The sequence below is a fragment of the Staurois parvus genome, unplaced genomic scaffold (genome assembly GCF_062004578.1).
Source record: "Staurois parvus isolate SC_StPar_1 unplaced genomic scaffold, SC_StPar_1.0 ptg000467l, whole genome shotgun sequence".
Lineage (NCBI taxonomy): Eukaryota > Metazoa > Chordata > Amphibia > Anura > Ranidae > Staurois > Staurois parvus.
This window is the reverse complement of record NW_028318263.1, coordinates 76,486-92,803: the sequence shown is the minus strand read 5'-3', so window position 1 is coordinate 92,803 and position 16,318 is coordinate 76,486. Positions and strand designations below refer to the sequence as shown.

Here is a 16,318-nt window from a genome sequence, read left to right as displayed (position 1 = left end):
AGTTGGAATGGGAGGGTAAGGGGGAACGGGGGAGAGGCGGCAGGAGTTGGAATGGGTTCCATGTTTCATCCTTAAATATGGGTGGAATGTGTAACATGTTCTGAAGGTTATTATCCTTTAAAGAGGATCTTGCCTATTAAATTTGAAGTTCGATCTGCTTATATTTTACATTCTCTGCTTCTTCCCTGTCACGTCAACAACATGCTAGAAATTTTAAATAAAACATTTCTAATTTTAGACTCATCAACAGATCTCTATGCAATGCAGGCGATTCCTGGCTGGTGGCCACTCTCTAAGTTGAAATGCAAGTCCTCTGCTTCTACTCCTCCCCCCCCCCCACTACCCCTGCAGCAGTAATCTCCTGGTGCTGCGGGAGCTATTACAGCTGCTGGGCTGCTCATAGACACCAGCTATGCCCACCATAAGCACCGAAAGATTACCGCTGCAGGGAGATGGGTCTGATTTCAACTAAGACAGCAGCCACCAGCACAAGGGACACGTCTAATGCAATGTAAGTACAGTCCCTTGTGCTGATTAAATTTTTTTTTATTAAACTTGGCTTTAAGTTGTTTAAAGCGAACTTTTTGAAAGTAAAAATCCTGCCTAACAGAAGATGCCGCAAGGTTCCACCCTTCAGAAGGAAACCCTGCCCACTTATTACCCTCCTATCCAGTCAGAGTGACTTAGTGGGGAATTAGGGCGCAGTGATAGCGGGGTGATGAATACGAAGAGCTTACATCTACGAGAAATAACCAGAGTCGAGTATCTGGCTGCTCAAGAAATTGGAACCCTTAGCAACAAAGTGAAACCAATATCAGAGGAGAGGATCCCACTGGCTCTTCAGAGCAGGCACCTCCAATGACTGACTCTTAGGCAGGAACTCAAACTAGTGACAGGTTCTCTTTAATGATCAATGATGAGAAGTTGAGTTCTTTTGTTTTGAGTGAAGCAGAGGTAAGAACAGCAACCAACAACCATGTCAGGGCCCACCACTGGGCTGTCATACCGGCTTTGCCACGAGCAGACATCTTTTGGGTGGCACCATTCTTCGCGGCGTCCATCTTTGTCTTCTCCAGCTGTTGCTCCAGGTGAACGCAGCGTCTCCTCTCTTCCTGCAAAACCTTCTCAGCTTCCAGGACCTTCGTGTTGCTCTCCTCCGCCCTCCTCTGCAGAACTGACACCAGCTCCATCAGCCGATCCCTTTCCACCTCAGCGGCCTGACACAGCGCCCTGTACTCCGCGTTCTGCGCCCGCAGTTCCGAGCTGTCGCACACAGGGCAGGAAACTTAGAACATGCAGCAATGTACATACAGTCATGGCACCATTCAGAACCAGGCTTCTAGATTTCAGTCCAGTTTATGACTGCATTCCCCCTTGTACAGGTCACCCTAAGGCAGGGGTGGGCAACTGTGGCCCTCTAGCTGTTGGTGAACTACAAGTCCCATCATGCCTCTGCCTTTGGGAGTCATGCTTGTAACTGTCAGTTTTGCAATGCCTCATGGGACTTGTAGTTCTACAACAGCTGGAGGGACACAGTTGCCCAGCCCTGCCCTAAGGCAATATTAAACCAAAAATGTAATCAATTGCAGCTTACCAATCATCAGATGTGGCGGCGACTGTGTTAGTTTTCTTTTTTTCTGTCCTCACCTGGTGATTTAACCAGTAACACACCTGCATTAGAGCGCCCCCACTCTGGATGAAGGAGCACTGGAGGCACCTTTGGAGAGCACCATTGCCAGTTTGGGAGGAGGGGCATGTTGGATGGACTAGCAGATTCAAATACACTACCAAATTGAAGGCAAACTCCAGTTCACACTTTATATTTAGTTACAGCAAACAGTTTTTTTCCTTTGGGGATAAAGTTTTTACAAAAATAAATAAACATGATCATTGTAAGCACCCGTCACTGCTAAATGGTTTTTCTCATCTCTGTAAACTGATCCATCTGCAGGTCAGCATGTTCTTTTGAAAAACAACAGACTTACTGGCCAGATCACCAGATGAAAATAGAAGAAAGAAAGCCAAAGAAAGAAAACTAATGCAAACGCCACATCTAAGAATTGGTAAGCTGCAAAATAATAAAAATGTACTTTTGGGTTTATTATTATTATTATTATACAGTATTTATAAAGCGCCAATAGTTGGCTCAGCGCTGTACATTACAGAGGGGGACAGAACATGTGACAGAACAATACCAATACAATGCAAAACATGAGGGGATCGAGGGCCCTGCTCTTTGGAGCTTACAATCTAGGAGGGAGGGGATGGTGGCACAGGAGGGGATAGCTGTGGGGGATGGAGTGGTGGGAAGAGTGGAGGAGGTCGGCAAGTTAGCAGGGGGTGGGGTAGGCTTCCCTGAAGAGATGGGTTTTCAGGGTGCGCCTAAATAACCACTTTAAAGCAAACCTCATAGTCACATGGTTGGTAAGGTTGAATATAGACCCCAGTCCATCCAGCTCAACCTATGTGGGTGTGTGCTCATGTCAAAAATCATATCCCTGTATATTGTGTTCAGGAAGATACCCATCTAAGAGTTTTTTCATTAAACTATCAATACGTCCCACTGATACCACCAATTGTGGAAGGGAGTTCCACATCCTCAGCACTCTGACAGTAAAAAAGCCTCTACACAGTTTGAGGTGAACCCGCTGCTCCTCCAGTTTCATTAAGTGGCCCCATGTCTGATTATACTCCCTTAGACTGAATAGTCTATTCCCTATACTAGAATCACCATTGAGGTATTTGTATATCGCTTTCATATTCCTTCTCAAGCGTCTCTTGTCCAGGGAGAATAAGTTTAAAGTGTTACTAAACCCCCAACAGTGCAATCAGTCTGTAGATGCAGGAAAGCATGCTTGTTATACTCACTGTGGAACCTAAGGGGTTAATCCTCCGCATTGTGTATAAAGGCTGTTTAATCCTGACTTCTGGGATCTTCCCCTTCTTCTACTCCTCAATCCATCTGCTGTTAGAATAGAGCCTTGGGGGGTGCTGCACATGCTCAGTTTGGTGTGTATTGCTAGAGAGATTTATTTTTTTTTTCTTGAGAGAATGCATGGGATCAACACAGGGCCAATCAGCACTGTCCAGACAGAGGGTCAGGGATTATGCAGCCTCAAAAGACATTGACAGAAGAATGAAAACTCCTTCTACAAGCTTTACCAGTGCTAAGTTGGACACTGATAGAAGTAACAAAACTGCTCTAACTGATGATGAGAAAAGGTATTTAACAGTTTATATTTACTGAAATAATTTAATTTCCATGTTCTGTGTACTGTGGGAGACCGGATATAGTGAATGCAGGGTCCAGGGAGAGCGGATATAGTGAATGCAGGGTCCGGGGAGAGCGGATATAGTGAATGCAGGGTCTGGGGAGAGTGGATATAGTGAATGCAGGGTCCGGGGAGAGCGGATATAGTGAATGCAGGGTCCGGGGAGACCGGATATAGTGAATGCAGGGTCCGGGGAGAGCGGATATAGTGAATGCAGGGTCCGGGGAGAGCGGATATAGTGAATGCAGGGTCCGGGGAGACCAGATATAGTGAATGCAGGGTCCTGGGAAAGCGGATATAGTGAATGCAGGGTCCAGGGAGACCGGATATAGTGAATGCAGGGTCCGGGGAGAGCGGATATAGTGAATGCGGGGTCCGGGGAGAGCGGATATAGTGAATGCAGGGTCCGAGGAGAGCGGATATAGTGAATGCGGGGTCCGGGGAGAGCGGATATAGTGAATGCAGGGTCTAGGGAGAGCGGATATAGTGAATGCAGGGTACAGGGAGACCGGATATAGTGAATGCAGGGTCCGGGGAGACCAGATATAGTGAATTCAGGGTCCGGGGAGACCGGATATAGTGAATGCGGGGTCCGGGGAGAGAGGATATAGTGAATGCGGGGTCCGGGGAGAGCGGATATAGTGAATGCAGGGTCCGGGGAGACCGGATATAGTGAATGCAGGGTCCGGGGAGACCAGATATAGTGAATTCAGGGTCCGGGGAGACCGGATATAGTGAATGCGGGGTCCGGGGAGAGAGGATATAGTGAATGCGGGGTCCGGGGAGAGCGGATATAGTGAATGCAGGGTCCGGGGAGACCGGATATAGTGAATGCGGGGTCCGGGGAGACCGGATATAGTGAATGCAGGGTCCGGGGAGACCAGATATAGTGAATTCAGGGTCCGGGGAGACCGGATATAGTGAATGCGGGGTCCGGGGAGAGAGGATATAGTGAATGCGGGGTCCGGGGAGAGCGGATATAGTGAATGCAGGGTCCGGGGAGACCGGATATAGTGAATGCAGGGTCTGGGGAGACCGGATATAGTGAATGCAGGGTCCTGGGAAAGCGGATATAGTGAATGCAGGGTTCGGGGAGACAGGATATAGTGAATGCAGGGTCCGGGAGAGCGGATATAGTGAATGCAGGGTCCGGGGAGACCGAATATAGTGAATGCAGGGTCCGGGGAGAGCGGATATAGTGAATGCAGGGTCCTGGGAAAGCGGATATAGTGAATGCAGGGTTCGGGGAGACAGGATATAGTGAATGCAGGGTCCGGGAGAGCGGATATAGTGAATGCAGGGTCCGGGGAGACCGAATATAGTGAATGCAGGGTCTGGGGAGACCGGATATAGTGAATGCAGGGTCCGGGGAGACCAGATATAGTGAATTCAGGGTCCGGGGAGACCGGATATAGTGAATGCGGGGTCCGGGGAGAGAGGATATAGTGAATGCGGGGTCTGGGGAGAGCGGATATAGTGAATGCAGGGTCCGGGGAGACCGGATATAGTGAATGCACGGTCCGGGGAGACCGGATATAATGAATGCAGTGTCCGGGGAGAGTGGATATAGTGAATGCAGGGTCCGGGGAGACCGGATATAGTGAATGCAGGGTCCGAGGAGACCGGATATAGTGAATGCGGGGTCCGGGGAGACCGGATATAGTGAATGCAGGGTCCGGGGAGACTGGATATAGTGAATGCAGGGTCCGGGGAGACCGGATATAGTGAATGCAGGGTCCGAGGAGACCGGATATAGTGAATGCAGGGTCCGGGGAGAGTGGATATAGTGAATGCAGGGTCCGGGGAGAGTGGATATAGTGAATGCAGGGTCCGGGGAGAGTGGATATAGTGAATGCAGGGTCCGGGGAGAGTGGATATAGTGAATGCAGGGTCCGGGGAGAGTGGATATAGTGAATGCAGGGTCCGGGGAGAGTGGATATAGTGAATGCAGGGTCCGGGGTTTAGTAACACTTTAATGTTTATAATCATTACTTGTAACTGAGGTCATCCAGTCCCCTTATAAAGTTTGTTGGCCTTCTCTGGACTCTTTCCAATTCTTCCCATGGACTGATGACCAGAACTGGATGGCATACTCCAGATGTGGCAGAAGCAGAGTTTTACAGTGTCAGGAATATTGTCTTATCTCTGGAGTAAATACCCTTTTATATGCATGCTAATATTCTTCTAGCTTTGCTTGCTGCAGCTTGGCGTTGCATGCCGTTCCCTCCCATGGCAAATAGCAGTTCTGCATTTTAGCCAGAACCCCCCCCCCCCCCCCCAACACAAAGACAAACCATTCACCCAAAATGAAAATTCAAATCTCCACCCTGGCCTCCTGTGAGGCATGATTAACGCCACCGTTTCCCGGCAGAGTTGGAAGCTGGAGATCCTGCAAGAGTGCACACCTATCCATTGCAAGACTGTATTTTCATGGGATTTTGAGCTCCCAGCTCTTTATGGCCCCTTTCATAAGAGTGGACTCCGCTCAGTGGGGGATCTGTCCGCTGATTACCGCTTAGCAGGCAGATGACAGGTCTGTGTCTGCTCCGCTTATGCAGAGCGGATACAGACACAGCCCGCTTTCCTCTATGGGCGGTCGGATGTAAACAGACTCCGTTAGCGGCCAGAAAAGCATCTGATCAGATCGATCTGTGTCTGATTGGCTGCATTGGAGGCCAGGGGAGAGATTTGGGGTCTAATAGATCTCAGATCTCTCCACAAAAATTATGTGCATCCCTTGTGAAAGCAATAAAGTTGATAGAAAAAAATTAAAGAGACAGCGTAAAACAAAATTTCAAATAAAAATAATGTAAGTGCCCCCCCCCCCCCGTGTAAATGCATACGCAATTCCCATGCGCATATGTAAATGGAGATCGCACCACACTTATCGTCACGAACGTCAGAGCGAGATCAATAATTCTATTTCCAGACCCCCATGTGTAACTCTGAACTGGTAACCTGTAAAGGCTTTTAAAGCTTCGCCTATGGAGATAGGTACCAATTTTAAAGCTTGACATGTTTGGTATCCATTTACTCGGAATCTTTTATATTTTAACAAAAAAATAGATATTATATAGTGTTTTTGTGCAATAAAGTTTACTTTTTCCCCAAAAAAGAATTGCATTTGAAAAACCACTGCGCAAATACCATGTGACAAAAAAAATGGCAGCACCCACCATTTTATTCTCTAGGGTCTCTGCCAAAAATATATATAATATTGGGGGTTTTAAGTCATTTTCTAGCAAAACAATTATTATTTTTACATGTAAGAGAGAAATGTCAGAAATTGCCTGGTAGGGAAGTACTTAAAGCGGAGTTCCACCCAAAAGTGGAAGGTCCGCTTGTTTGCCTCCTCCAGGGCCATGGATAAGGGGTTACCACTGGTCCTCCTGTACGGGGCTCAAACTAGCAGGGGGGCCCAAGCAGCTGGGTGAATCGGATGTGGGCAGAGAGGGTGATCTGCACAGCAGAGGGGAGGGGGGCAATTGATGGAACTGATCTCCTGTATGGCTCTCTGCAGCACCTCCTGGTGCACCATACATTTCCCCATACTGCCCAAGTCCCCCCCCCATAATGCTGTCGGCTTCTCTCCTTCCCAGCTGCAAACACACTGTAGGATCCTTAGGATGAAGAATGGGGGAAGGGTCCACAAATATGTCACATTTACCAGCCACTTGCTTTCCTGAATGAATACGAGTGATTAGCACCAATCACTCACTGTGTTCATTCATAACTGAAGCATAGTAAACTGTGTTTATTTGGTTGACCTGTCACCTTGGCTGTATGGGGCCCCGTAGTTTCTGACAGCAGCCCTGACCTCCTCCCCCCCTTCACTGACATATTTGGCACCTTTTGGTGGGGGAGTGGGTACCTGTCAAAACTTCGGGCTCAGTTGGCCCCCCCTCCTTCCTCCCACCGTCTCCTGGGAACTTTCACAGGTCCCAAAAGACTGCCGGACCAATGAGGAGGTGCAGCGCGACTTGCGCATGCACAGTGGGCTCCCAGCTATGTAAGTGTGTTAATTAAAAGGTAGTAGCTACAAAAACTGTAGCTGTTGACTTTTAATAAACACAAAAATGGCTGGAACTCCACTTTAAATGTGACAGTGGCTGCGAAGGAAAAGAACCCTTGCCCACTGTCGTGGAGAAGGGGGGCTCAGGGGGTGCTGGAAAATGCTACATGTTACACCCTAAGGGCCAGTTCACACCAGTATGCAGTGCGGGAAACCCATGCTCTGGGCATGTTTCCCACACCGCGTTCAAAACGCACTGCACTTGTGATCTGCAGTGGGTGTCAGTATCAAATTAACACCTGGATTGTGCACAGGTTGCAAACGCAACGCATTAGACTGCACCGGATAACAGGACACAATCCAGTTCCTGTGCGTTTTATAAAGTAATTTCAGCCCATTCAAATAAATAGGGTGAAATTGCACTGCACCTAGATTGTGTACGAATCACGCAGGAACACACAGCACATTCTTGTGCGATTCATGGTTTGAACCGGCCCTAAACACGGGTGTACCATACTCCTTTAATGTGCATTTGTTGCCTAAATTCCTTAAACAACTCCATCGCTGTTTGACCCCTTTGTGTCCGGGGCAATTTTTACAATTTTCACACACAGGTTCAAATCTACATTTTTTCTTACATAATAATTAGAACCCCCAAACATTATATATTTTCTGAAAGAAGAGGCCCTGGAGAATAAAATGGTAGCAGCTGCATTTATTTATGTTGCATGACATCTGCAGAGTTGTTTATCAAACGCATATTTCTAGGAAAAATATAATATAATACATTTTAATGCACAGTAACACACTATAATACCCAGATGTTGGTAAAATATAAAAGATGAGGTTGCGTAGAGTAAATAGGTACCCAACATACCAAGCCTTGTGTGCGCCCGTGTTCCTGGGTTTAGATACACTTCAATCGATCATGAATACTGCTGCCAGATTCATCCACCTTACTAACCATTCCGTTTCAGCCATCCCTCTCTGCCAATCCCTCCACTGACCTCCACTCAGTGTGCTCCACCCCTCTCTGCCAATCCCTCCACTGGCCTCCATTAAGTGTCCTCCACCCCTCTCTGCCAATCCCTCCACTGGCCTCCATTCAGTGTCCTCCACCCCTCTCTGCCAATCCCTCCACTGGCCTCCATTCAGTGTCCTCCACCCCTCTCTGCCAATCCCTCCACTGGCCTCCATTCAGTGTCCTCCACCCCTCTCTGCCAATCCCTCCACTGGCCTCCATTCAGTGTCATCCACCCCTCTCTGCCAATCCATCCACTGGCCTCCATTCAGTGTCCTCCACCCCTCTCTGCCAATCCCTCCACTGGCCTCCACTCAGTGTCCTCCATCCCTCTCTGCCAATCCCTCCACTGACCTCCACTCAGTGTCCTCCATCCCTCTCTGCCAATCCCTCCACTGGCCTCCACCCCTCTCTGCCAATCCCTCCACTGGCCTCCATTCAGTGTCTTCCATCCCTCTCTGCCAATCCCTCCACTGACCTCCACTGAGTGTCCTCCATCCCTCTCTGCCAAACCCTCCACTGGCCTCCACCCCTCTCTGCCAATCCCTCCACTGGCCTCCACTCAGTGTCCTCCATCCCTCTCTGCCAATCCCTCCACTGGCCTCCACTCAGTGTCCTCCACCCCTCTCTGCCAATCCCTCCACTGGCCTCCATTCAGTGTCCTCCATCCCTCTCTGACAATCCCTCCAATGGCCTCCACTCAGTGTCCTCCATCCCTCTCTGCCAATCCCTCCACTGGCCTCCACCCCTCTCTGCCAATCCCTCCACTGGCCTCCACTCAGTGTCCTCCATCCCTCTCTGCCAATCCCTCCACTGGCCTCCACTCAGTGTCCTCCACCCCTCTCTGCCAATCCCTCCACTGGCCTCCATTCAGTGTCCTCCATCCCTCTCTGCCAATCCCTCCAATGGCCTCCACTCAGTGTCCTCCACCCCTCTTTGTCAATCCCTCCACTGGCTTCCCATTTCCCAAAGGATAAAATTCAAAACATTACCAATAACATATAAAGCCGTTTATAACTGCCCCAAATTACATCACCGATCTTGTCTCCAAATATCACCCAAACCATACTCTCCGCCCCTCACAAGACCTCCTGCTCTCTAGCTCCCTTGTCTCCTCCTCCCATGCTCGTCTCCAGGACTTCTCCAGAGCTTCCCACATCCTCTGGAACTCTCTACCCCAGTTTATCAGACTATCGCCTACTCTGCTCACTTTTAGGCGATCTCTGAAAACCTCTCTCTTCAGGGAAGCCTATCCTGCCCTCAGCTAATAATGGAATCTTCTATTCCTCCTACCAGTCCATCCCCCACAGTTACTACCTTTTGTACCACTAGCCCCTCCCTCCTAGATTGTAAGCTCCCAGGATCAGGGCCCTCCTATCCTTCTTGTATAGAACTGTATTGTTGCTGTATTGTCTCTCACTATATTGTAAAGCGCTGAGCAAACTGTTTGCGCTATATAAATCCTGTATAATAATAATAATATATAAATCCTGTATAATAATAATATATATAAATCCTGTATAATAATAATAATAATATATATAAATCCTGTGTAATAATATTAATATATAAATCCTGTATAATAATAATATATATAAATCCTGTATAATAATAATATATATAAATCCTGTATAATAATAATAATATATAAATCCTGTATAATAATAATATATATAAATCCTGTATAATAATAATAATAATATATAAATCCTGTATAATAATAATATATATAAATCCTGTATAATAATAATAATAATATATATAAATCCTGTGTAATAATATTAATATATAAATCCTGTATAATAATAATATATAAATCCTGTATAATAATAATATATATAAATCCTGTATAATAATAATAATAATAATATATAAATCCTGTATAATAATAATATATATAAATCCTGTATAATAATAATAACGACGGTCTCATGAACACAACAGTGCAAATAGAGAATTCCCAGCAGTACTTGGATGTGATGTGTTCGTATCGCACCTTCCAGATGAAGACGCCATATTGAGGACAGAAGGTGAAGCATCCACAGCCTCTACTAGCTCGTGTCCCAGTCTGGAAACTGTCCTGCTTTCGGAGATAAAATAAGAGGTAATATAAAAATATCAGAGTGGACTCAAGCAGAATCAGCATATTCTGTCCTACAAGTCATTACAAGGGAATAGAAATAGGTGGACTTTTATTTGGGATAGATTGGGGGAGGGTTGGAAACTCTGTCAGGTATTTATTACTGCCTGTGTCCCCACTGGGTAGATGTCGCCTTACTTCCTCTCCTCGTGATTGTGGGGATATCTCTAATGAGACACAAACATTATTATATAAGTCAGAAAGGGTTAAAACCTTGCAGACCCAGACAGCAATAATACATGACAGAGGATCAACCCTTCGTCATTCTTTCAAAAAAAAAAAAAAGAAATACACTTGGAAGTAGTTATATAAACACAACAGCTAAAATTTCACCAAAATCTCATATAATCCAATGAAGAAATAAAGAAAATGTAAAGCCCAACTCCAGGAAACTTAAAAATGATTCTATTTATGTGGGCAGTAAAGAATGGGCAGCTGAGCCATGATTTACCCCCCAATTGCCCACTGAAACTGTACAATAACAGCTGGATGGAGCTGTACACATGCCTCAGCTGCAATGCTTTGCTACACATCTGCAAATGTTTTCATTCGGATTGCAGAAAGCACTGCTTATCAGACTCGCACACGGAGTTCAACAAGGCTGTGCCACAACCGCGTCCAATACGGCGCTGATTTGTGGAATTATAGGGTTGAACCAGGCGCCTCTTCACTGCTTGTCAAAGGCCATCTGAAAAGAGAGCCAAACATGGATCACTCTTCATTTCATGCTCATTTAGGTGTCTACGGGAACATAGAAAAGGAGATCTACTTATTAGATCCTCCGCACTGTTAGACCGGTGCCCGCATCTTCTTCTCCACCCAAGTTCCAGCACACTAAGGTCCTGATATCAAGACCAGAGCAGGGTCCATAGCCCTGCATTCTCCTCTCAGAGCTGAGGTGGATAAAGAGTTTAGAACTAAAGAAATATTGGAGAAATAAAAAAATTATGGGATGGAATATATTTATAGCATCAAAATTCTATGCATAGCTTTCATTTAATTTAAACTGCTGAGTTTCTGACCTGAAGAATATGTAAGCAGTTGTTACATTGTTGTTATTTTCATGAGTTTTATTTTTATGATGGTTACAGTTTTGTTACTTTGTATTCTGTTTGTTTTTACAACTAAAAATATCTATAGGCCTGCACTTGTCGTGATGATGTTGAACGACAGTATTGGGGAGCTCCGTCTGCTGGGGGAGTGGAGGATCAGGTAAGTAAAAGTGATGTTACTTTCCCCTAGACTAATGCAGGCCATAGATGGGTCGAAAATCGGCCGATTTTCGGATCGTTAGTGGCTTAATTGTTCGGCCGTTTTTTTGGTATTTTGGCAGATTTTTTTATCAGTAAAGTTGGAAAAAGATCAGCCGATTTTCGCGGCAATTATGAGCAAATTGGCCGATCTTTTTACCGATAAAAAAATCTGCGCATGAGCAGTGAACTGCAAGAGGAAGACAAAAAGAAGAAGCAAAAGAAGAAGAAGAGGATGAAGAAGAAGAGGATGAAGAAGAAGAAGAGGATGAAGAAGAAGAAGAGGATGAAGAAGAAGAAGAGGATGAAGAAGAGGATGAAGAAGAAGAGGATGAAGAAGAGGAAGAAGAGGATGAAGAAGAAGAAGAGGATGAAGAAGAAGAAGAGGATGATGAAGAAGAAGAGGATAAAGAAGAAGAAGAAGAAGAAGAAGAGGATAAAGAAGAAGAGAATGAAGAAGAGGATGAAGAAGATGAAGAAGATGAAGAAGAGGGTGAAGAAGAAGAAGAAGAAGAGGATGATGATGAAGAAGAAGAGGAAGAAGAGGATGAAGAAGAAGAAGAGGATAAAGAAGAGGATGAAGAAGAGGAAGAAGAGGATGAAGAAGAGGAAGAAGAGGATGAAGAAGAGGAAGAAAAGGAAGAGGAAGAAGGGGAAGAAGAGGAAGAAGAGGAAGAAGAAGAGGATGAAGAAGAAGAGGATGAAGAAGAAAAGGAAGAGGAAGAAGGGGAAGAAGAGGAAGAAGAAGAAGAAGAGGAAGAAGAAGAAGAAGAGGATGAAGAAGAGGAAGAAGAAGAGGAAGAAGAAGAAGAGGATGAAGAAGATGAAGAAGAGGAAGAGGATGAAGAAGAAGAATTCCAGTCCGGCAAAAAGTGTCTCTGCAGAGAGCTCCGCTATTTCTTTGACAGTGCTTTGACGTTTATAGCGGTTGCAACAATGTATCTATTTGTTTCCGAATAAAAACATCTGTATCCGAAATGGATACAAATAGATACATTGTTGCAACCGCTATAAATGTCAAAGCACTGTCAAAGAAATAGCGGAACTCTCTGCAGGGACACTTTTTGCCAGCTGTAGACGGGATGAAAATCGGCCGATTTTTTTACCATTCCTGGTAACGTCGGCCGTTTGAACGACCGATTTTTCGCTTTTTTAAAGAAAAATCATCCGGTTTTCTCCCCATCTATGGCCTGCATAAGTCAACAGTTGACCCTTGCAGTGCAGGCGCAACCCCACTCCAAGAAGGAATTTTCACATTTCCCAGAGTTGGAGAAGTCATTTTCAATATTTTAAATCTGCAACTTTCATTTGAATAATCTCTGGTGATCCCGCCATGAATGTCTTTGCTCTGGTGTTTCCTCTTTTAAAGTGACAACACCCTGTCCCTGTCCACCAGTTGTGCTCCTGCATTCTCAATGGCCCATGCGGACAAATGCGGCAGAAAAGCTCATGCACATTATTGAGCTTACAGCTTTGTACATTTTTTGACCACATGGTTTGCTGCATTTGTTGTGCATTTTCTTGCCCGAAAGAGTACACATCTGCTTGCTGTGTTTGGGTGCCATTACCAATGAGTAAGTGTACAATCCAACGCACACGTTCCTCTGTTAAAAATGGCTGTGTGTATAAGTGGGTGCTGCAGCGACCGTCGGCTGGAACCGAACAGAGAGGGAGAATGTCACCAGCACACCGAGGATCACCAATATGGGTCCAAACGTTTTAATGAACGATCACATTACCAATGAGTAACACCCCAAGCAACACATTTTTTCACGAATGAGTGCAAAGTTGAGCGATTGTAAGCACGTTCTCACACTACAGTGAATGCAGCCTTAGAGAAAGAACTCCAGGATTGTTACCTAGCAGAGGCGGCCATGCCCATGTGATCGCCGATGTCAGACAGTGACCTCGCCGGCAGCCGTTTGTCCATCCTGACCCCATCTTCTGACTGTTCAGCTCCAAAAAATTTCATACTGGACGGCCTTCTCGGGGAACTCTAGACACAAAATGCCTATTGTTAGGAATTATACTTAAATATAGAAAATATTTATTTGTGTAAATACCTGGAATGCAGGAAAGTTGCCTATCCAGGCCATTTTTTGCTATACAGCGCTGCGCTACTTTAACTGGCAATTGCGCAGTCATGCAGTGCTATACCCAAATAAAATTTAAATAAATTTTTCACACAAATAGATCTTTTTTCTGGTATTTGACCACACTGGGTTTTTTTATTTTGTGCGATATAAATGAAAGAAGACCAAAAATTTTGAAAAAAAAACATTTTTTTTACTTTCTGCTATAAAACACATCCAATAAAAAAAAAAAAAAAAAAAAAAAAAAAATCACATTTCTTTATAAATTTTGGCCAAAATGTATTCTGCTACATGTCTTTGGTAAAAACGACCTCCAATAATTGTAGATTGATTGGTTTGCGTGAAAGTTATAGCATCTACAAACCATGGGATACATATTGGAGTTTTTATTTATTTGGGGTTTTTTTTATACTAATGGCGGTGATCAGCGACTTCTAATAAGCCTGAGAGGGAAATCTGACACTAACTGATGCTTGGGGGAACTGACTAGCTGCCATTGACATCACAAGTGATAGTAATACAGTGATCAGTAATAATACTATACACAGTACTAATGACACTGGCTGGGATTAACAGGTCGATTAGGGGTTAATGTGTGTGCCCAACAATGTGTAATGTGTATACTATGTACTGCTTTACTAAGTCATCTCTTTGTTTCCTATTTCTGTTTTGCAGAGATAAGAAACAGAGAGATTGTTTCCTCTGTACAGAGCTCTGCGTTGATTGTCAACACAGAGCTCTGGGCTGTGATTGGACAAAGCCGATCAGCAGGTCCCGGCCATGAATCATTGGCCGGGACCTGCTGACTAACTCCTGCTGTGTACAATCACAGCGGGTGTGGGCGAGGAAACGCACATGTGCACGCCCTAAACCAAAAAGCAACGTACGACTACATTGCTTTGCATACACAGGCCGCCCATGTGCATTACATTACGGGCAGGTGGTAATGCACCAATCAGATGTTAGCTTTTTTTTGCTGTTTAGCACTGCCACTTTACTGTTGTGTCATTTTAACCACTTGCCCTCCAGAGGATTTACCCCCCTTCCTGATCAGGCCATTTTTTGCGATGCCACTAAATACTAATACAAAAACGCTGAAAAATGCACGTTTTTAACGGAAGTGCTAACCATTAAGCCACTGTGCTACCCCTAACATGCATAATATGCATAGAAAAGGCAGCTTCCTGTGTAAAGTATTGTAAGAGTTAATTCGCACATGAGGTTGGGAAGCAGTAACACTGTAACTGAGCTGCAGTTTTACCACCTCCCAACCATTACCCCTTTAGCTGTAGAGCCAGCAGCCAGAGCTGTACATATGCTGCAGTTGAGATGCTTTGCTTCAGGGCATAGCAGAAATTATACCCCCTGTTGGTTGCAGCAAGCATTGCGCCCACAAGATGCGACCCATTCAAGTGAATGGGGGCCACTTTGCAAGCACCCCAAAATCACATTCAATGCACATGGTTGCAGTGTGCTAAAATGGAATTCAAGAGAGTAAAGCAAATGGTGGAGAGCCCATACAGCGCCTCCTAACCGCAAGTGAAATGCTCTATGAACAGCAATCAGAATGCAGATTTCTCTTCAGAGTGCAAAGCTCATGTGAGCGAGCCCTTATAGTACTGTAATATGATGGGTTGCGATGTATATACAGGTGAAACTCAAAAAATTTGAATATGGTGCATTCATTCATTTATTTCAGTGCAGCAACTTAAAAGGTGAAACTAATACATGAGATAGACTCATTCCATGCAAAGCAAGATAGTTCAAGACGTGATTTGTCATCATTGTGATGATTATGGCTTACAGCTCATGAAAACCCCAAATCCACAATCTCAGAAAATGAGAATATTCCATGCAATCAATAAAACAAGGATTGTACATAGAACAATATCGCACCTCTGAAAAGTAGAAGCATGCATATGTACTCAGTACTTGGTTTGGGCCCCTTTTGCAGCAATTACTGCCTCAATGCGGAGTGGCATGGAAGCTATCAGCCTGTGGCACTGCTGAGGTGTTATGGAAGACCAGGATGCTTCAATAGCGGCCTTCAGCTCTTCTGCATTGTTCGGTCTCATGTCTCTCTTCTTTCTCTTGGCAATGCCCCATAGATTCTCTATGGGGTTCAGGTCAGGCGAGTTTGCTGGCCAATCAAGCACAGTAATCCCACGGTCTTTGAACCAGGTTTTGGTGCTTTTGGCAGTGTGGGCGGAGCCAAGTCCTGCTGGAAAATGAAGTCAGCATCCCCATAAAGCTGGTCTGCGGAAGGAAGCATGAAGTGCTCCAAAATCTCCTGGTAGACGGCTGCGTTGACCCTGGACTTAATGAAGCACAGTGGACCAACCCCAGCAGATGACATGGCTCCCCAAATCAACACAGACTGTGGAAACTTCACACTGGACTTCAAGCATCTTGCAGTGTGTGCCTCTCCATTCTTCCTCCATACTCGGGGTCCTTGGGCCTCTCCATTCTTCCTCCATACTCGGGGTCCTTGGGCCTCTCCATTCTTCCTCCATACTCGGGGTCATTGTGC

At 45.4% G+C, this 16,318-nt stretch overlaps 1 protein-coding gene across 2 annotated transcripts in view; it reads right to left on the bottom strand.

The window, feature by feature from the left end:
- The window catches only part of CCDC13 (coiled-coil domain containing 13), an 87,259-nt gene that overhangs the window by 11,240 nt on the left and 59,701 nt on the right, over window positions 1-16,318 (bottom strand). The window contains exons 11-13 of one of the 2 annotated variants that reach the window (XM_089689023.1): window positions 13,555-13,691; window positions 10,302-10,388; window positions 1,007-1,263 (exon numbers count right to left, since the gene is read on the bottom strand). In XM_089689023.1, the coding sequence (XP_089545149.1) occupies window positions 1,007-1,263; window positions 10,302-10,388; window positions 13,555-13,691 (481 nt within the window). The remainder of the gene's footprint in view (window positions 1-1,006; window positions 1,264-10,301; window positions 10,389-13,554; window positions 13,692-16,318) is intronic. The other variant, XM_089689024.1, reaches the window with a different exon arrangement.